At 36.6% G+C, this 22,890-nt stretch overlaps 2 protein-coding genes across 2 annotated transcripts in view; one reads left to right on the top strand and one right to left on the bottom strand.

The window, feature by feature from the left end:
• Positions 1-12,045, top strand: part of LOC117290442 (fibropellin-1-like) — a 35,941-nt gene extending 23,896 nt beyond the window's left edge. Inside the window, exons 21-29 of the mRNA XM_033771854.1 lie at positions 327-440; positions 2,250-2,360; positions 2,739-2,855; positions 4,101-4,214; positions 5,037-5,147; positions 7,654-7,767; positions 8,407-8,436; positions 8,680-8,788; positions 11,438-12,045. Coding sequence (XP_033627745.1) covers positions 327-440; positions 2,250-2,360; positions 2,739-2,855; positions 4,101-4,214; positions 5,037-5,147; positions 7,654-7,767; positions 8,407-8,436; positions 8,680-8,788; positions 11,438-11,777 — 1,160 coding nt within the window. The 3' untranslated portion in view covers positions 11,778-12,045. The remainder of the gene's footprint in view (positions 1-326; positions 441-2,249; positions 2,361-2,738; positions 2,856-4,100; positions 4,215-5,036; positions 5,148-7,653; positions 7,768-8,406; positions 8,437-8,679; positions 8,789-11,437) is intronic.
• A 3,706-nt stretch (positions 12,046-15,751) lies between these two features.
• LOC117290780 (angiopoietin-related protein 4-like) lies at positions 15,752-22,053 on the bottom strand. The gene is made up of 6 exons (XM_033772331.1): positions 21,824-22,053; positions 20,637-20,729; positions 19,666-19,761; positions 17,563-17,684; positions 16,743-17,013; positions 15,752-16,289 (listed from the first exon to the last, which is right to left on the bottom strand). Exons 1-6 carry the CDS (start codon positions 21,978-21,980, stop codon positions 16,021-16,023), a joined length of 1,008 nt encoding a protein of 335 aa, XP_033628222.1. The 5' UTR covers positions 21,981-22,053; the 3' UTR covers positions 15,752-16,020.
• Positions 22,054-22,890: the final 837 nt, after the last annotated feature.

Below are 22,890 nucleotides of genomic sequence, written 5' to 3'. Positions count from 1 at the left end.
TTTAGATGGACTTTCATGAAATTTCATGAAGTTCATAAAAGTCCAATAAATGTTCATTCATTGAATGGATGAAAAGCTAATGAAGTTGGTTCATTCATGAATTGCTGTGGTGAACATGTTATGGTGTTACCGCAAACCAAATATATATTGATACCTGACCATGCAATGCCTCAAATCCTATGAACTGTTGATGCATATGTTCATGGACTGATCATGAACAGCTTTATGAAATTGAGATATGGTGTACGTGCAGACAATACCACTTGTGACATCACAAGAGTCTTTAACTGGTTAGTTATTTAGTTATTTTATTTATTCATATATAGCCATTGAATGCTCTGGTGTTACATGTTTGAATGGTGGAACATGCTTATCTGATGGAAGTGGTGGGGCAAGATGTATCTGCCGAAGTGACTTCATTGGTATAAACTGTGAGACATGTGAGTAAACCGGTCAACAACTTCTCAAAGATGAAGACAAATTTTGCAATAACTTCGATGAATCACCGTGTATAGCAAGAGAAGAAATACTTTAAGCCAACTTGAGTGCTAAAAGGGTTAAAAAACTTCAAGACTGTGACTAAGACATGTCCCCCGATTGTATAAGTAAAGCCTGTGAGCGTAGTAACAACTACTGCAGCTTTATAGCTAAAATGTCATTGACTTAAGCTTATAAATTCAACCACTCCCTTTGTGCTTTGCCGAGAAATTTTCTAAGCACTATTTTCTGCTTAGCAGGTTCATGAACATCTGACATCTAGAAGATTGATAATAATGCTAGATACCGGCCATCAGGACCTGGCAGGATCATGCCAGATATACCTTTGACAATGCACTCACACACTCAATTGTTGTCATGTGCATTATAACTATATCAGTCTTTATGCATTGAATGTATTGTGTGGTGCGCGATCCTATGAAAAAAAACAAGCCAAGAAGTGCGCAAAGTGTTTTTCGGATAACACAGTATACTGCAGTAAGCATACAGAATTATGAATAATTTCATTTTCAAGTATATTGCTTTTTTACTCACAATACAAAGTGTTTTCGGATAACACAGTACAGTATACTGCAGTATGCATACAGAATTATGTATAATTTCATTTTCATGTATTGCTTTTTTACTCACAATACATAATGGACACATTCCAGTGTCATAGGGAAATCTGTCCGCCGGAGATTCTGTCCCCATATGGGAAATTATTGGCTGAAGGAGAAAGATTCAAAAGAGGGTGCTATCTGAAGAAGCTTGTCTGAAGTTTGCCATGGGGGGGGGGGAGAGAATCTTAGGAGGACAGAAATCTCCTGCCAAACTGGCTGTAGGCTACACGTCATTTGGATATTCATCCTTATTCTGAAACAAGACCATTACCTGTTGATAAAGACAAGGCACCAGTCTAGGGCCATCAGGCCACGGTCCATAAAGCATTTCAGAAGAAAAATGCTGCTTAGCAAACTATTTCGCCACCCACAAAGCTAGGCACATTATATGACATTTATGGCGTAACTCGCTTTTTTTTTTTTTTTTTTTTTTTTATTTTCTTGTGGTGACCAATGACATTTTACTTTACAGAAAATTGAGCTTACATTATCTTATATTTATAACTAAATGAACTTGCAAACAATCTTTATGTGTTTTTTTGTTCTCTGTTAGAAAAATACTTTTTTTTACAAATTAGGGCATAATTTTGTCATCAATTCTACATGTTTTTGGTACTAATTTTTGTTTTTCAACATGGTTTGATAGTACAGTATTTTGTTTTTATGTTTTAAGATCTGCGTTTTACCCTTCCTTAAAGGCACTGCTTGACACTATTGGTAATTGCACAAAATAATGTTGTGCATAAAAAATACATGTTAGCGATCAATGGAGAGATGTTGATAGTATAAAACATTGTGAGAAACAGCTCCCTCTGAAGTAACGTCGTTTTTGGAAAAAGAAGTTATGTCTCACTAAAATATTTTAATTTTAATTTGAGACCTCAGAATTTGATTTTGAGGTCTCGAAATCAAGCATCTGAAAGCACACAACTTTGTGTGACAAGACTTTGACGACCAGTTTCACAGGTTTGTTATTTTATGCATATACATGTAAATGTTGAGATACACCAAGTGGGAAGACTTATCTATGACAATTACCGAAGGTGTCCAGTGCCTTTAATAGGTAGTTTGTAGGTTTCCCACAGACTTTTCTTTAACTTAGCTCAAATGGAAGTTAATTTAGATTTCCAACTCTTCTTTTCATTTCAGCGAATCTCTGTCAGTCAAATCCATGTCTTAATGGAGGTGTATGTCAATCTGACCAGGCGTCATTCAGATGCAGTTGCTTGGCCAATTATTTTGGCCCAACATGTGAAACACGTATGTAGTATTTTAATTGTTAATTATACCCATTAGGTTGTAACTGGCATCTCCACAACAGGTTTGCAATCTACTACTTGTTATAATACATGTATAAGTTTGAAGTACTGCTCAAATGCCATATTAATTGTCAACAAACAAAGTGTAAGACTGTCATATTAACAACAACATGTGCAATTTTGGTGTTACTTTTGATATAATATTATAAACAAATGGTGGTCAGAGGGTCATAGAGTGTCTACAGTATAAAGCAGTTCTTTGAGATTGCAATACTATATGTACTTGTCCAAAAACCACAGCATCCTAGAAACATTGCATACGAATTTGAGAAAAATTCAATATAATAACTTTTTTATATGTACAATTTTTGATTTGCAGTGACTGGCTGTATGTCAAACCCGTGTCTCAATAGGGGGCGATGTTCCCCAAATAGTATTACTGGAGCTGCTGAATGTACGTGCCTATCAGATTTTGTCGGCGTCAGATGTGAAACTCGTAAGTATAACACGTATATAAATAACCCCTCAATGGTCTGTATGGGAACACACTATTGCATGGTGTGAGAGAAGTTCATCTCAGGTGTCTGCTCCTGTTAAGCTGCTTCTATGGTATTCTCCTCTGGCAGGGAAACACAATTCCTTGTGATTTTCCATTAAATAATAACAGTAACAAATTCTTATATAACGCATTTCACAATAACCTTCTCAATGTGCTTTACATTTTGTCCCCAGGGCCCAATTTCATAGAGCTGCTAAGCACAACAATTTGCTTAGCATGAAATTTCTTCCTTGATAAAAACAGGATAACCAGTCAAATTTCCATGTGAGTTTGAGGATAAGCAAACAACAGCCGAATACAAGTAAACAGGCAATATGCAACAAATGGAAACTTGTTGGTAATCCTGTTTTTATCAAGAAAGAAATTGCATGCTAAGCAAATTTGTTTGCTTAGCAGCGCTATGAAATTGGGCCCACTGGTCATTGGGCCAATAACACAATATCGATCTCTACCCTCGCAGGTACCCATTTTTACCCCTGGGTGAAGAGAAGCAATCATACATGTAGTTAAGTATCTTGCTCAAGGACACAAGTGTCACAACCGGGATTTGAACCCACAATCCTGTGACTTTAACCACCAGAACTTAAACTTGATGCTTTTAACCACTCGGCCATGACACCCCTTTCTCATCATAATATGCTACCAGTCAATGAAAGAAAAATAAGTTTAATATCTTGCTTTATGTCAATGTATTCATGCACGGTCAAAATCATAACAGGGCTCAAATAAGTTGTACTCGGCCAAAATTTATTTTTCTAGACAAGAATCATAATAAGTTGAATTCAAGCATTAAAGATAAGATCTATCCCATTTTGTAAAGGTTCTTTGATATTTTCACCAGGATGGAAAGATATATATCAGACTCATTGTCAACCCTTTTCTCATAAAGATATTACACAAGTGGGGCAACGACATCATTTCTGTATCAAACCATTCATTTGTGCATTTTTTCCGATCTAATGTGGAAAGGGGTGGGGGTAAGGATTCTAAAGGTACAGTGTAGGGTGCTATTCCACCCTGGACTTACCACTATGGCCAGTTGAAGGGAGTATACAGGTTTTTATTCATAATTTTTTGGCAGAAGGTGTGCTGCCGGTTGCTGGTGTGACATCTGTGCAAGGCGAACATACTGGGTACTGGTTTTTAAATTGAGTTATTTTATTTTTTGTTTCCATTATGTAGACATTGATTGCTCTGGTGTAACGTGTCTGAATGGTGGAACATGCCAAGCCTTTGGAGGTGGCAGGACAACATGTACCTGCCCCAAGGAATTCACTGGTAGAAACTGTGAAACAGGTGAGGTTAATATAAGGGATGGATGGAGGCAATGTTGCACCAACCTTGGTTGTATTGTCTATAGCGAAGAAGAAGTAGCCAATAACTGATAATAGTCCAATATTGCAACTGACTCTTACAGGTCAAAAAACTTGGACTTGGACAAAAGGCATGGCCTGTGAGAACAACTAACACCTGCTTAGTAGAAGTACATGTATAGGTTATTATCCAGAGTGCCATCACATTTTATTACAACATGCACCAATTTCCGGTCAGCAGGAAAGTTTTTGAAGAACTGTTTTCTGCTTGTAACACCTCTATGAAATTGGCTACTTGGGAAGTTAATTACCAAGCTTAAATTTTAAGTTTTGTATGAAATGAGTCACTGCACTTTTTATTATAACATAAAAGTTTGTGGTTTTATTCAGTACTATTTATCTTATTGTCCAGCATTGTCCCATCCATGACCTTAGTAATCTGAAAAGAAATAACAAGTTAACAACCAACTTTTTTGTTTTTGTCTATTGAAACAAATTAATTTTTTCCTTCATATTTATGTATAAATTATAGAGTATAGTATGTTGTACCAATATAATTGGTGCCTTTTAAACAATTTTTGTGCGTTGTAACTGGTGTATTTTGCTGTGAATAGAGAGCTTATAGAGACTTTCTTTTGGAGGCGTTAGGCACTATAGAAATACAGTTATTACTTTTATTATTATTAAAATAAGTATTTCCCTTACCTAGCATGTATTTTTGTGGCGTCTCTAACAACTGTTCTTTGCCAAAAATAGTGTTATGGAATGAGATAAAGTTGTCCAACATCCATCTTTGTTTTTGCAGCGAACCTCTGTCTGACGAACCCATGTCTTAATGGAGGTGCATGTCAGCTTGAGTCTGCAGTAGTTAAATGCACCTGCCTGCCCAATTATATTGGCCAAACATGTGAAACACGTGAGTTCTATAAATATTTAAAATGTTTTAGGCTGGACGGATGCAAACATAACCCACTTCTCAAGTTGTTATGGGCAATCATTTCACCAATTTGGCACTCTATTACCCCTTATATTTCAAATGTATACTGATGTCAATTCTCTTTTCACACTCAAAAATGTTGGACTATAAGTCACTTTTGATGTAAAAATACACCAGTGGTATATTTTTAACACCACCTGTTTTAATTTGAGCATGTTTAATGGTTATACTAATAAGGGACATTTGCAGTTGCACCATGTGGATATATTTTTGTTTGTAGTTTTGGTTCTGAAAAGAACCAGTGACTGAATAGATATTCACATGGTGTTACCGCAAACCTCTATACTTAACCATTATACTTCCACCGCTTTTGTTTAATGGTGGCCAGATGTGGTGTGTGTGAATTGAATTGAATTGAATTGAATTGAATGGTTTATTCGTCAAGTATATAAAAATACTTTAAATTTACAATCCTATTGTACAGCAACATATAAAATATTAAAATGTAAAATTGCACAAGAATTACCACATTACTACATAAACAATAACCTTAATGTAAGGGTCTGTAGGGTGAAGAACTTTATTTGTTGTTATACAAAGTGACAGCATCCTAAAAAACATTGCATATGAGATTTTGTGACTACCATTGCTGTCATGTAGAGTTTTTTGTTTACATAATTTCTGCGAAGGAGTTTCTTATGTAACATTATGTTACGTCTTTAAATGTCTGATTTTTTTTCTCTGATTTGATTCCCAAAGGCTTCCCTTTTTATTGCAATTGTGTCTACTGAACTTGTGCCTTCTCATTTTCTATTTGTATTTGTTTTTCTCCCACCCTCTTGATATGTCTCTTGACATTGCAAACTAATTCTTGATAATTATTACTTTTCCATGTTGCTTTGTAATAGTCATGATACCTATAGTGCTCTTACACTTTCTTGTAAAATGCACAAAGCGTTGGACATATTTTTCTGAAAGTATCTGCATATTTTCATGTGTTTCATATTTGTGTATATAATATATTTTTTGGACTGCAAAATGTGTATATTATTCTCTTTAATTCTGCAATTGTGTATACTATTCTCTTTAGTTATGCGTTTTTGCATATATTCTGTAATTCTTTAATTGTGTATATTTTCTTTAATTCTGCAATTTGATATATTCTCTTGTATTCTGCAATGATTTATTACATGTTTATTGCAACTGTATACATTCTCATTTTTTTCTGCATTTTGAGCATACTCTTTTGTATTCTGCAGTTGTTAATGTTATGCTCTTGATCACTTGCATTCTGAAACATTTGTTTATTTTCTCTTACTTTTCAGGTTTTCTCTTGCTTTCTGCAATTCTGTGTTATTCTGCAATTGTGTAAATATTCTCTTGTATTCTGCAATGAATTTTATAAATTTTGTATTCTGCAACTGTGTATATTCTCTTGTATTGTGCATAAAAATGATGTGCTTTCTCTTGTATTCTGAAATTATTATTTATGTTCTTGCTTTCAGAATGTGTATATTTTTTCGTACTTTGCAACTGTTTTCTCATTTTGTGCAAGTGTGTACTATATTCTCTTGTATTCTGCAATCATTTATGTTTATCTTTTATGTTGCATTTGTTCATATTCTAATGTATTCTGAAATTATTATATTATGCTCTAGCATTAAGAATATGTGTGTATTTTTTGTGCTTTGACAACTTTTCTCTTTCTTTCTGCAATTTTGAATCTCCTTTATTCTGCAATGTGTATATTCTCATGAATTCTGCATTTGTGCATATTTTCTTGTATTCTTCAAGTGATAAATCCTTTTAATATACTAATCACTTGCATTCAGAATAATGTGTATAACTTTCTTACTTTTCTTTTTTTCTCCATGTACAATTGTTTATGAATTATTCTCTTTTTATTCTGCAGTTTGATTCATTCTCGTGTCTTCCGCAATGAATTATTTCACGCTGTATTCTGCAACTGTGTATATTTTTTCTCAATGTACTTGGCATTTGTGCATATTTTCTTGTATTCATCAACTGTTATATTGCCCTTACATTCAGAATAGATGAATTCTTGTTGTACTTTGATACCTAGTCTTTGTTTTCTTAAAATATTCTTTAAATATGTTCTATTTTGCACTCTATTCTATAAATTGCATTCATCAAATGTGTATTATTCTCTGTATATTCTGCATGTTTCAGAGTAGGCCTACATGTACTCTCTTGTATTCTGCAATTATGTATATCTTTCAAATAATGTGTTTGTGTTCAAAGGTACTTTGATAACAGATTGATTTTAATGCTCTCCAAGCGCACCTACTGAATAATTAAAAACAACTTTAAGCCTTGGATTTTTTTTAATTTCCATAGTTTGTTAGTATTAGGCCTATTTATGTGTTGTTTGCTATTCTATAAAGTATAACTTGACCTACATATACATGTACGTGATGAAAGATCGACTAATAATAACTTGATTGGTTTTCTAATTCCAATACAGATGTCAGTTGTGCTGATGTAGCTTGCCTAAACGGTGGTACCTGTTATCCAGTAGGGGGTGGCAAAACAAAATGCAACTGCAGAACAGGTTTCACTGGTGATAACTGCAAGGAAGGTAAAATGACATTATTTGTTTGTACTTGATACCCGGCCCCTCTCTATGTGCAAAACCATATTTTATTTATTTGTCTTTCTTAGAAGAGGATTTTGACATAAACATCATGCCGCCTTGGCAGGACTTTCTTTGGCTTAATGCTGCAGGTGTGGTCAAGCGTGGTTTCCCTCACTGGTTTTCTGACTTCTTACCCATTGTTGGTGTTGTTTTTAAATGGTGTTATTATTATTGTTTACTTGGCATTCACTTGATATGGTCATGTATTGTTTCGTTTACATTGTCTCTGCTGCGCCTTGAACATCTGCCTAGATTGATTTGGCGCATTACAAATACCTATCATTATTATCTCAAGTTAATTTGGTTTGCGTGTGTTACTGTTTATCTGTACCATGTATAGAGATTTAGTCAGGTACAATGTTTAATGCTCAACAGACACTTTGTTTCAAGTGAAATTTATTCAAATTGATTTGTCGAGGATATTTTGTGACATATGGCGCTTTTGCACTCAATGACATAAAATCAGGCAACAGTTCTGTATACATTTGATCAATTGATTGGACAGAAAAAGTTACCACACGAATACCTTCTTGTGTGTATCGATTACAACAACCACAGTTTTTTTATTTTTTTTATTCTTAGGAAGTGATGTCGATGGACCTGGTACAAGAGGTAGGTTGAGAGGCTAAAGATACAACCCACAGTTTGGAAACATTTAGTACTGATCCCAATATAACAACATGCAATAAAAAGTTGTCCTTTGCAATAATGATGAGGATTTTTTTTTTTTTTTTTTTTTTTTTAATTAGTACTTTCAATTAAATTCTTCTTTCATTGTATATTTGTTACACAATTTTGAGTAAATTACCGTTGAGGTTTTTGATTGAGGTATTTGAGTTGTTGTGTGCCCAACAGGTGCTCAATCCACAGGACTGGTTGTTGGATTACCACTTGGACTTATTCTTCTCGTTGTAATTATTCTGATCGTGGTTGTCATCATGTTCAAGGTCATGCAAAAACGAAGGTATGAATTTGCAAACTGAATTAAAGGGACTGATGACCTAGTGGTTAAAGCCATTGGACCCTTTCGGTACAGAAAAAAAATAAAAAAATCACAGATTTACAAATTATTTACAGGGTTTACAGAAGGTAATGGTGAAAGACTTGTCTTGAAATATTAGTCCATGAAATGCTTTACTTTTTGAGAAAACGGTAAAACAATACAAATTCTCGTTAGCGAGAATTACGGATTTGTTTTATAAACACATGTCATGACACGGCGAAACGCGGGAAAACAGGAGTGGGTTTTCCCGTTATTTTCTCCCGACTCCGATGTCCGATTGAGCCTAAATTTCCACAGGATTGTTATTTTATGTATAAGTTGTGATACACGAAGTGTGGGACTTGGACAATACTGTTTACCGAAAGTGTATAATGGCTTTAAGATCAGCGAATTCAATTTCTGGTGGTTAAGTCATCAGAGTGTGGGTTTGAATCCCGGTTGTAACAATTATGACCTTGAGCAAGATACTTTACTATAATGTGTTTCTCTTGGGGTACACATGTAAATGGGTACCACCAAAGAGGTTGATATTGTGTATGAAAAAGCCTATGGAGCGCTAAGGTTGCCCAGGTTTTATATAGTGGCACAATGCCCAGGGCACTATTAGTCAAGCGCATTGGGATGATTATTTTGAAATGCGCTGTACATGTATATTGACCCCTTGCACGCGCGTCACACGCGGCGACTGATGCCACGCTTACCATGTTGGTGGGCAGTGTCGATCTTTTTGAACTTCTAAGAAAAGCACTTTTTCATACCATAAGTATTTCCTTGGGTTTGATCGTAAGTGTGAAACGGCCGGGCATATTCCTTTGAAATAGTACTCCCGGAAGTTACCTATATAAAATGGGATAGTGAGACCAGTTGCTGTGGTGACGGTGGGGTTAAAAACTCCAGGGATTTTCCCGAGAGTTTATGAAAAATTAGTGCCACCGATCGCCTGCAATACTAAAGGGCGGGGGGGGGGGGGCAATATTGGTCCATTTCGCGCTATTTTATTTACTTATTTATTTATTTATTGTTGGTGAGCTTGTTAAAGACACTGTACAATCAAAACATAAATTAGCATACGAATTTACTTGGTAACGAGCAACGGAGAGCTATTGATAGTATAAAACATTGCGAGAAACGACTCTCTCTGAAGTAACACGGTTTTTGAGAAAGAGGTAAATTCTGACTAAAATTTTAAAAGACTTCTGACCAGAAGCCTTTTACTACTATCTGAAAGCAAACTATTTAACAACAAGGGTGTTTTTTACTTGATACTTGAGTGGGGGTTGGGTGTATGTGGGGTGTACATTTACTCGAGGGACACACATGAAGAAATAAATGTAGTCAATAAATTAACACAAAACTAAACAATTCAAACGACGCATAAGAGATAGGGGGGGGGGTCTACAGAATTCTACGCTAAATAGTTAAAGGTATTTAACACGTTTGGTAATTTGTCAAAGACCAGTAATCTCACTTGGTGTATCCCAACATATGCATAAAAATAACAACCCTGTGTGAAAATTTTGACTCAATTGGTCATTGATGGCAAAAAAAAGCTGAAAGAAAAAACACCCTTGTTGTACAATAGTGTGCTTTCAGATAGAAATAAAAGGTTTCTGGTCAGAAGTCTTTTAAAATTTTAGTAAGAATTTACCTCTTTCTCAAAAACCATGTTACTTCAGCAATGTTTTATACTAATAGCTCTCAGTTGCTCGTTACCAAGTAAACTTGTATGCTAATTTATATTTTTGATTATTTATCCCCCCCCCCCTTTTAGCATTGCACGTGATCGGCGACACTAATTTTTCATAAACTCCTGGGAAAATCCCTGGAGTTTTAACCCCAGCAACTTCCGGGAGTACTATTTCAAAGGAATATGCATGGCCGTTTCACACTTACTATCAAACCCAAGGAGATACTTATAGTGAAAAAGTCTTTTCTTATTAGTTTAAAAAGATTGACCAAACGTTCCCTGGGAATAACTATAGAGCGAAAAAGTTCATGAGATTCCACACTTCACTCAATTCAATTTGGCAGGTTGAACCAACTTCATGTGGTTACGCGTGTCGGGGCTCTAAACTGTCCCACTGCACACGACTATCTCTTCTGTCAGGAGGTATGCCCATCCTTTGTGTGCCACAATTGGACAATTGGGCTACAGATTAATCTGGGCCTCGTAGTTGTGCGCCCTTCAGACCGCCTCTCGGACAATAAAGATTTGCATACATGTACGTTCCAGTAATGAGGGGACAGGCAGTGCTGCTGGTGCAAAAGTATCGAGTGACCAATCAAAATTCTGGTTACACGCCCGAGCATTTACCATACGTCCTATTTAGGTTTCCGTACGTCCTTTCGTTTACGTTCTGGTACATCCCTAGTGAGACTGAGACGAAAAAATTTTTTGACGTGTTTTTTTTTCTTCTCATTTCTCAAAAACTACATGTACATCTTTGCACGTTATGTTTGAATTAGAAAAAAGTATCCAAATCCTTAAAGTACAATGACCTTGTTCAACCTTAATGTGCTTCAACTTGCCTTATAATACATAGATGTATTATGAAGTTACTTTATGAACATTTATTTGTATGATTTTGTTTCTTCTTTTATTTTTACCAGACCACGAACCCAACCTGGGCCGCAAGACGGTGGTGTGCCCACTCCTGATCACATCTACAACTCTCGCTTCTCCAATGCTGGTCTAGCGTACAACGCTAATAACGGCACTGTTCAAGGAGTGCCAACTGGGGGTGCAGAGGGGGGCTCTGTCAAAACTGACAACCCCTATGCCGTTCCCAATGATGTGGCATTCAGCCAGCTGCAAAGCAAGGAAGACAAAGGCGGGTATGACAACCCATCTTACATGGGTGCAAACCAACCACCTGCTTACTCCACTCGCCCACTTTCTACATCATCTGATGTGTTTCCGCAGCCAGATACTAAATCACTCCTGAAGTGAATTCTGTTCATTAAATGATTGCAGAGTTTGAAGTTATGCAACTGAAGATGAAGATATTGATGTGATTATTTGAGATGATAATTCGTTATTTCGGTATAACAGTTTCGAATAGCTTTTGCTTTTAAATTAGTTTAATTTTGAGTTCTTATCAGCTATACCTATAGTTCTTAAAAGATGCTGTTTTAAAATTCTGCATTATTTAAATGTTATGGGTTTTACTCGTCCGAAAGATTTTAAAGCCATTGGACCCTTTCGGTACAGAAAAAAACAAAAAAGTTCACAGATTTACAAATAATTTACAGGGTTTACAGAAGAAGGTAATGGTGAAAGACTTCTGTTGTGATACACGAAGTGTGGGACTTGGACAATACTGTTTACCGAAATTGTATAATGGCTTTAAACAAACGATTTTCATCCAAGAGGGTTTAATTTGCATCAAATTAGTTGTGTGACTGTGAGGTACATAAAGCAATTTTTTTTTTTAATATATAGATATTGTTCTTTTGAGTATGGTTGCTGGCTCAATATGCTAAAAAAAAAAATCACTGTGATGTTTTGAATTTAAGATTGGATTGCACACTATATAAAACGCTGCATACACTGCGCTTAAAAGCAGTGGACACTATATTGGTAATTACTCAGAATAGTTGTTGCCATAAAAACTTATTTGGTAACGAGCATTGGTGAGCTGTTGACATATAAAACATTGTGAGAAACGGCTCCTTCTGAAGTAACGTGGATATTCCCTCGAACATGATTTCAAGAGGTCTCGAAATCAAGCATCTTAAGGCACACGACTTCGTGTCACAAGGGTGTTTTTTCTTTCATTATTATCTTGCAACTTCGACTACTAATTGAGTTCCAATTTTCTCAGGTTTGTTATTTTATGCATATGTTGAAATACACCTAGTGAGAAGACTGGTCTTTGACAATTACCAAAAGTGTCCAGTGGCTTTAATGGTTTATTCAATGTTTCAAGCATAGGCCTAGTGTTTAATAGTGATAGGCTTATTATTAGCTTAAGTGTGGGATTTTGTGATAGAATATCTTTAAGCATTGAATAGGTATTGAAATAGTCATGGGTCAGAATTCACCAGGACAGAAAGCTTATAGGCCTATGGGGCAGTTCTATTTCCAAGTCACAGGGGCATATATAGGGTTAATACTTTACACTAAATTTTAAAAACAAGTTAAAGCTAAGTATACCCATTTGTAATGCCAAATAAAAGGTCTATAATTTCTCTGGCAATTTTGTTTGCCTTTGTGGATATAGACAAGGGTCTAGTCTAGTGTTGGTTCCACAAGATACATTTTTCTATCATATTGCAGCACCAGAGGAAATTATGTGAAAAATGAATTTTGAATGTTGTTGGGATGTAGGTTGAGATTCACGGAACCGAATGACTGTAAATTGTCTTGTGTCACATGACCTTGAGTAGGCCTACCATAATATGGCTAAAGCTTTTAGTGAAACATGATGTTTATATATTTTTTGATTAATAAACTGGTGGTTTTTTTTTGCTTTTAATTTTTGTACACAGATTTGAATAAAACCAGCAGACAATTTTTTTAAATTGATTGTCACAGCCTCTGGAAACTGTTTTTATTGCCAAAACAAAACTGTGAACGTTGCCGAAAAAACAATATAGGATAATGTATAACCATTCACACCCAACAATTTTGGCCAGTGCCTGGCTTTTTCTTTCAACCACAACCACTATAAATTGTGCAAGTACCTGACTTCTTCTCCCAACAACACACCCAACATACTTGGCCTGTGCCTGGCCTCTTCCAACCCACCCAACAAATTTAGCTAGTACCTGGCTTCTTCTCCCAACTACACACTCAACATACTTGGCCTGTGCCTGGCCTCTTCCAACAACACACCCAACAATTTTGGCCAGTGCCTGGTTTTTTCTTCCAACCACAAACACTATAAACTGTGCAAGTACCTGGCTTCTTCTTCCAACAACACACCCAACAAAGTTAGATAGTACCTGGCTTCTTCTCCTAACTACACACTCAACATACTTGGCCTGTGCCTGGCCTCTTCCAACAACACACCCAACAATTTTGGCCAGTGCCTGACTTTTTCTTCCAACCACAAACACTATAAATTGTGCAAGTACCTGACTTCTTCTCCCAACAACACACCCAACATACTTGGCCTGTGCCTGGCCTCTTCCAACAACACACCGTACAAATTTAGATAGTACCTGGCTTCTTCTCCCAACTACACACCCAACATATTTAGCCAGTACCTTGCTTCTTCTTCCAATATACACTTGACATCCACCATTACTGGGCACCACGCCTGAAATAATTAATTGGCAAATAATTGCCATACCTCAACTTTTGGCCAACACGGCTTCTTCTTCCCATATTTGGCCAGTGCCTGGCTTCGCACACGTGACAACCATAAAGGATTTGGATACTTAAAATTCACAGATTTACATTAAACTTACACTGTTTGAAGATAATGGTGGGAGAAAGTTTAAGCTTCAGGTTGTTTCTTCAACTTAAAGTGTCCCGACAGCCTGTTCTATTGCAACGTCACAACAAAAGTGTTTGCCAACCTGAGAGAAACTGTGAAAACCTTTAATGCAAATCGAAAACAGATGACGTAACAATGAACAAATTCAAACTATGTGTTGAATTTATTGGAAAAAAGCAACCAATCATGGGAGTTTTTTGTTTTGTTTTTTAAGTTTGCAGAAAATATTGAATTTGGGTCAAAAATGTGTGCTATACGATTGAGTGTTTTATTAACGACAAGCGGTCCATGGCAGCGCGGTTTGTTTGTCAACATTGGAAATGTCTTTTGATATATTTTGCAAAATGTACTGAGAATACACGTGTTCAATGCCAGATGAATTATGGACGTTGGTTTCGAAGCCTTCCGAGTGTACAAAAATGTTTTTTAATACTTTTTTTTCCTGTTGCGGTTTGTCTTGTATTGTCAAAAAATGTCCCGTCCCTATTACATCAGAAAGTTTTGTGTGAGGGATTTTGCCCCCACCCCCTGACTACGCCACTGCTTACAAAAGCTATGCCATGATAGGTTACAAGTAACAACTGTTTGATGAATGCCAACGTGAATAAATATGGCTAAGAATCTCATCTGGAACCAGCTCCCACCAAATTATAAACAAAAACTGCATGTATTGCAATGACTTTAACTTGCTATACATGTGTATCAGTAATGTACTCTTTCCATAAGTTCATTCCTTTTTTTCTTCATTATAACACTTATTTCAATGTATAAAAAAAACGAAATTATAGGAAGTGCATGCAGGAAATATACTTTTATATTAAAGACACTGATGGACACTATTGGTAATTGTTAAAGACCAGTCTTCTCAATTGGTATACCTCAACATGGTCGTCGAAGTTTCGAGCTGGTTATGAAAGAAAAACACAAAGTTACCAAGTAAGGTTTTATTCTAATAATTAGTTTGAGTAAATACCAATAGTGTCCACTGCCTGTAAGGTGCAAGTGCAACTAGGCCCTACTAATAAATTTATAATAAATTTTAAATTGTAATCATTGTGTCCATGCAGTTTCTGCCGGAACAGTGAGAAGAATAACATTATTTAGAACTGTAATCACACAACCTTTATTAATCATAATATTAAATTTGTGTAAACTTTGTTGTTTCTAACCTTGTGACCTGACTTTATGAAAAGGTAGGGCCGATACAGCTCAGATCATCTCACATGTTCTGTTTCACAGTTTCATAACGGAAAACAATACTGAATGTGCATTGCTTAAAATGCACATCGGTGTATGGGTTTAAACCAAGTTTCTTTATCTGATGGTTACGTGGTGTATGTTCGTTAAAGGAACACGTTGCCTTGGATCGGACGAGTTGTTCTGTTAAAAGCAGTTGTAACCGTTTGTTATGAAATGCATTAGAACAATGTTTTAAAAGTATAGAATACAATGATCCACACAAATTTTTCTCGAAATTTTTCCTTTTACTTTGCGAACTAACACGGTCGGCCATTTATGGGAGTAAAAAAATTGACTCCCATAAATGGGAGACAGTTCACACATTTACACATAACTTAAATGGTAGAAATAAGGGTCATTATGAGTCTCTTATATGTTTACAAACCTGAAATGCATTTTTAGTTTTTGAGATTTGAGTGGAACCATTCATTTTTATATATTCACGTGTTGTGGTGTGTTGTCATATTTTTGCCTTCAAGAAAGACTCCGCTATAGAGTCGAAACTCATACCTAATTTCTTTTGTTACGTTTTATTACCATAAGGGTTCGCCTTATATACGGACAGTTGTTGTCAGCACATTGGGGACGTTTTAAACCTTTATTGGTACCGTTAGCGATATATTCACCATTAAGGTTGATCTCCGTTGTACCTCCCCCGCTACAACCTTTGAACCACCAGCCTCCCGTCAACTCTTCGGCACAGTTCACATCACTGTCACCACGGTTGTCTCTGTCCCGTGTCGAAAATGGCATGTTGTTTGCAGATAGAATCGTACCACCTAATGCAATTGAGAATTCAGAAAGATTGTGTTTATACTATTGTAATGGTGTCGAAAAAGGGGTTCATGGTTTACATTTGTTCAGCGATGGTTATTGGGTAAATTTTAAAGCCATCTTCGAGAAAATGCCTGCCACTGACATTGTTTGCCGGTCAGCAATTCTTAGGGCTGTTACCAATAGAAAACATGCTTAAAAATCAAAGTGTATCTCGAAGCCGGTCATTAAGATTGGCAGCATTTGTACCCCTCTTTCTGCTTGTACAACTTGAGAATCACCAGTAAGTGCGTGATTTTTGCTCGGCTTTTTAGCAGTGCCTATAAAGTGAGTATAATTATTTTGCTAATGGCGCTCTGTTGGCAAACAACGCCTGTGTAAAGGGCTTTTAGAAAATTGACGGGTATTAAGAATAATACCAAAAGTAAAAACATGAAAAATCAGCTCCTGCTTTATACCTTCTACAGAAATTGAGTCATTGGCTTGGAGAGTGTAGTTTTCTCCCAAGAGGCGAAATTTCTGAATTTTTCCTTCGAGAGATTTATTGCCCGATCCATATAGCCAACAGAGGACTTGTATAGTCCAGGTGTTGGTTGTATCTTCAGTCAACTGACGAATCTTCTCGTTTCCCAGCCAGAAATTTTGCCCAGCTACGTCACCAAAGCCATCTTTGTAATCGCCCCAGCCGAGGTTGAAATCGAAATCTTGATTTTTATGCCTCTGGATAACCTTGAAGAGCAAAATAAATGGCATAATACAAATCGTTAATAGGGCCTAGATCATTTTTAGTTTAAATAGCTACTTGAGCGGATTTGATTAACGAAAATGCTATTTTAACTTCTTTATAATGCGTTTGTTCACCATTTAAATGTAATTTTGATATGTGTAAACTTCTGAATTTTTTGTAATTATCAAATACAAAATCAAGCCCAACCTCAAGGAAAAAAAACCCACTTCAGCCGTTGACGGCGCGTGTCAAAATCACATTGCTTTGATGTCATGTTTGGGAGTGTGCTTTGTTACATCTCCACGCTGCAACTAAGCCGCTATGCAAATTGGAGCTCCCATCTATGACGTAACGAGTGATAAAGTAATGGAGTCTTTCGCGAATCTTTCAGAAAAGAGCTGGATAAGGGTATTCCAAATGATTTTTTTTTTTGTACAAAATTAAAATCTATTTATATAGTCATATAAGACTCAATTTCCTTATTGAAATCATTTGAAATGAAATTTAGCAAAGTTCACGAATTGACATTTTCGTTCAAGAAAAGAACTTACAATTCCTGGTCCCCGGCAGTTTACTTTAAGGCCTCGTGGATACTTGGATGTGTAAATTGTGCGAACACGGATCCCACGTTCACCATCGCTGGAGTAGTCTTGGCAGTCGTAGTATCTGGTATCTAGAATTGAATTATAAACAATAACCATACGTAAGGCAATAGTATGAACAATTACACTATGCCCTATCCCCTTATAGCTGGCTGATTTACGTTCAGACTGTATCGAGAAGGCTAAGCAGACAATTATACAAAAAATAGTGTTTACCATTTAGCCTCTGTACCGCCCAGCCGCATATAGCGATACACTGTATGCGGTACGAGGAAACCTCGCTAGCTTGTGTTTGTAGAAAAAAGGAACATCAAAAGAAAACTCGATAGTCATTAGTAGGTCTACGCATTTGTTAATATATCTAGTTGTTATAGATCGTTATTAATTCTCCCTTCACAGTTGACTTGTCGAAGCTAATGATGATGAAATAATTTAGCTCTTACGAAAAATAAAACGCTCATTAGTAAACAGGAAACTGATCATCATTTATGATGATATTGTCGAAAATTAACGCCTTCGCATTTAATCAGTATGAGCATTGAGCCAGGCAAAAGCCTTGAAAAGCTATTGTGTTCATTTTATCCGTGCACACAAATATTCGCCATAACAATTACCGTAGCCGGTTAACGAGAGGCATTTATTGTTCCCATGAGAACTTGTACTTTTATACAAATATTACCGAAAGGGTAAACAATTTTGCATACACATTAAGCCATGGCTATCTTTTAAAATTTGAACTACGATTCCAGTAATTTAATGCAAGAATATTGAGAAATTGGATTTCAGCAAACTCGGGCGGTGCAGGGACTAAAGGGTTAAATGCGTGCGATCGTTTCTCACCACAAACGTCCATATCTTAAACGGGTAAATCAGAAAATCCCATACTACGTGTCACATTGCGGCTTTATACGGATTGGAAGTATAACCCAGAAGCGTTTCACACTACGGCTTTTAATACGTGTCGGACTTTTCAAGACTGAGTGGGAACTAGTAAACCCTACTACGAGCAGGGTTAGTTTCGACATGGGGTTAAATAAGCGCGTTAAATAAGTGCCGTGTCGAAATGTTGCAGTGTGAAAAAGGTTATTATTATTGGTTTATCCATTTAGCCGCTGGACCGCCCAGCTACCTATATGTATATATATTGTTGCCTATTCAAGAGAGCAGTCAGGTGTGGAATGGGGCTGTTTTTATATCGACTAGTACGGCATCTAACAATGGACAACATGTTGGAATTCCTCAAATTGTTATTTCTTGCTGGGGGGTACCAAAACTGATGGATAGTTTTTCCAGCCATATCAACCATGGGGGGAATATCAATTAGCTGACAAGTGTCCTTATAGGATTGAGTGTAAAAATGGTTATGACCAAGGATGACCCGAAAGGCTTTTGTCTGCAGCTTTTCGAGGCAGTCTTTTTGACTTTTAGTTAGACCACTAAACCATGCTGGAGATGCGTACTCAAGTGTTGGTCTCAAATACTGTAAATACACTGTTCTAAGATCTGCCACAGGGATATTACAGCGTTTTAATTGACGTAAAAGGTACAGTTTGTTGGTAAAACCTTTACATATATTGTTAATTTGGGAATCCCATTTAAGATTATCCTGAATATGAATACCTTCCAGTTTCACACAGCTACTTTGAGCAAGGACTGAGTTCCCAATATGAAAATTAGGTAACACAAATGTGCCTTTACTTGCTAGTTATCACGTGTCGGACACGTGTCCAACACGGAGATTTTGTCGTAGTGCCAAAAGGCCTATAGCTCAATTTCAACATTTCTAACACAATTAATAAATATGGGGGTAAAAATTAAGAAAATAAAAAAAATATAGCTTTATTTCATGAGCAAAAACTTTCCATTGGGATTACCAAATGCGTTGACATGAGTTGGCAGAAAGTCTGCTCGTTCCACTCACAAGCGAGCAAAATGTCCCGAATTTTTATTTATTTTTTCATCTCGAGCGATATGGATTTCATGAAACAATCGTAGTATTCAGTGATTAAGAAAATATTGGGAAGAATTAAGAAAGAAGGGCATGCTATTCACCAGTACAGGTATTTCCCATCCACTGTTTCGGGCATGTGCACGTGCAGGTTGTTTTATTGAAGGTACCGTTATTCTCACAGCCAGTCAATGCACACTCTGAAAATGATATAGTTCTTAGGGTAAATCATTTTAAACGCAATTTTGTGTGGAGATGTAGGTGATGTAAGAAAATTACTAAACTATTGTTTTAGTCCATTTTTCCATGGAACACAAATTTTACTGTGACTACCGAATTATGTTTATTATATGTATGCAAACAGAGATGCAAAGATTTGACACATTATACAATTGTTGCACGCTGTGACGGGGTCCATGGCGTTGTGTACACCCGGGGGGGGGGGGGGAAGGTTTGGCACCCGAGGCGAAGCCGATGGTGCCATTTTACCTCGAGGGTGTACAAAACCCATGGACCCCAATCACAGCGTGCAACAATTGTTTTGTTATACCTTGGTGACATTAATATTCTTCTTCTCTAAGTTCTGTTGTTATCTTCAAACATTCATTGTTTAATAAGCAGACGAGCAAGAAACAATTCCTCACTGTTCCCTCGAACCCGCGGGTGTTTCATACACAGCGCTGGAAATCGACCAACACTGGGAACGATCAATGTGATGTACACCGACCGGGGTACATCACTTTTCATGTTACCCGACCCCTGAGCCATGTAACATGCGTTTTTGTTGCACGTCACACGTGATTGGTTCTCGACCAATCAAACTTCACAGTTTGTTACCGCGGTATAACAATGAATGTTGGAATATTATTATCAGTAAAGTGTCACATGGACGGGGATAAAAACAAACATTGCTCCGGAATTCTTCTCACAATTTGAGCAGGTGACGTTTGTTGGCCTTTGAGGTGTCGCTCTAAGGGGTTGTGTGGTGGTTTATGTGATGCATGTCTATTGTTTGCTTCTCTAGAAGAATTTCAGACTTCTTTTGCTTTGGCTTAGTTTTGCTGTTTATACTTACTAGTACATGTTTTGCCGGTCCAGTTTTGGGCACACGAGCAATGGCAGGGATCGTCTATGAATGTACCTCCGTTTTCACATGTCAGTGAACAATCTGAGAGTAATAATAAGTATACTAATGAGTATAGGATTTGAAATTTTGCATTGTGGAAATACGATATAGTACAGGTTTGCGGTAACACCATGTATGATAACCTACCTCTAATTGAGTTGGGGTGATTCTGAAAGAAGACGATCGTCTCCAGAAGACGATCAGAGCATACTGATCAAAACGTCGAGTTGAAACCAACAGGTCTTTTCTAGAAAACCATCCCTAATAGAGATGATCATTACATGGTGTTATCGCAAACCTTTACTATATATAAAAGCACTAATATTGATCATGGAAATCGCTTTTTTATGAAGAAGTCAGGAAAATGTTTTGTACAATGAACCTCCGAAGTAAAGTACAGTAAAATAACAAACAGTACATTTCACTCAAGACCGTAAAATCAGATGGTACCAAATACAAAGTCAATTGTTGCAACTTGCAAGTGATTAAAAATGTTTTAGTAAGTTATTATCAAAACGTAGCTACCTGTTCGAGATTGTCCATATAGTGATGAGGGCCTTTTGTGAACATAGAAGTTCGCTGAGAGGCACTGAGGTTCTTACCATACTTGTTTACGTAACTTTTTAAACATAACAGCCAATCATTTTGATTTGGACACATTTTCTTTTTCTTTTTTTATTCAACAATTTTTGGTCAAAAATGGGAAGTGACGAATAACAACAATGACTTTATAAGAGATGTTAAATTTGCATCGGGGATAAATAATATTAATTTTGGTTTTTACCCGTACGCCGATGTGTGTCAAACAATGACTTTGACGTTGATTTTTGTTTTACGTCATCACGCAACATTCGCTTGGACAAATGCGCATGTGCCAAAGTTTGTTAATACAAAATTAAAAGAATAAAATAAAAACATACTGTAGTAGAATTTGGAGGGGGCATATACTCCTCTTAGTTTCTCGTAAGTCTCCCCAAAACTCCTTGTCCCGATTTAAGATCATGTCATGTATGTGATGGACATTATAGGTCTTATCCACCTTTGGTCCACACTTGCTAGGAAAATTACAATGTTTTGTTTCCCACCCATCATCAACTGTGTCCATTAGTTTGTAACAATATATGCAAGCTACTCACTTTCACACTCGAAATAGTTGTCAATTTCTATTTTGAGGTCTGTGAAGAGAGGGCGATCGGTGTAAAACGGATCAAACCCTCTGTCGGGTGTATACGTGTTCATGCCCCCAGGGTAGATGCTGGTACACTGGCATCGTAGGCGGTGATTTAACGGCATGACCCACCGTATAATGCCGTTCTCCTTGGGGTTCGGTTCCCTCCCGAAGCTGCAACTAAATGCTGTGACTGATGCAAACCCATACCAGCATGCTTGGACAAAAATCAGTTTCTTAATGTAATTATGGTTATAAAATAAAAGAGAAATTATTGTAGTGTGATCACTTAAAGGTTATTTCAAGGTATATATTTCAACTTCTTTTGTTTTTGATGGTTGGCATAAAATTAGATCGCTGTTAATGGACCGAGCGAAGCTTTAAGACACTGGACACTACTGGTAAGTGTCAAACCCCAGTCTTCTCACTTGATGTATCATTCTCAACATATGCATTAAAATAACAAACCTGTGAAAATTTGAGCTCAATCGGTCATAGAAGTTGCGAGATAATAATGAAAGAAAAAACACCCTTGTCACACGAAGTTGTGTGATTTCGAGACCTCAAATTCTTATTCGGAGGTCTCGAAATCAAAGTCGTTGAAATTACTTATCTTTAGAAAACTACGCTACTTCTGAGGGAGCCGTTTCTCACAATGTTTTATACTATCAAAAGCTACCCATTACTCTTAAACCAACTAAGGTTTTATGCTAATAATTATTTTGAGTAGTTACCAATAGTGTCCACTGCATTTAAATAACTGAAACAAAATAAAATAATGTACCACTGATCAGAATTTGTGAGTTTCCTATTTTTGGAACGGTTCTTTTCATGACGAATGGTCAATGTTGAGGTTGATCACTTTTTAATTGCAGCTAATCTCTGCCGAAATCCAAAATATTATTCTAAAGCTCAAACTTTGAAGGCTTTTTGCTCTGTTTCATTCAACATTGCCTCTAAATGGCCCAAGTTGCACCACGGAGCATCTATACAATAATAATAAGTATATTATAAGGGACATGTCAGATTGGAAGG

This window comes from Asterias rubens, chromosome 5, assembly GCF_902459465.1.
Source record: "Asterias rubens chromosome 5, eAstRub1.3, whole genome shotgun sequence".
Lineage (NCBI taxonomy): Eukaryota > Metazoa > Echinodermata > Asteroidea > Forcipulatida > Asteriidae > Asterias > Asterias rubens.
This window is presented reverse-complemented; position numbering and strand designations above follow the sequence as displayed.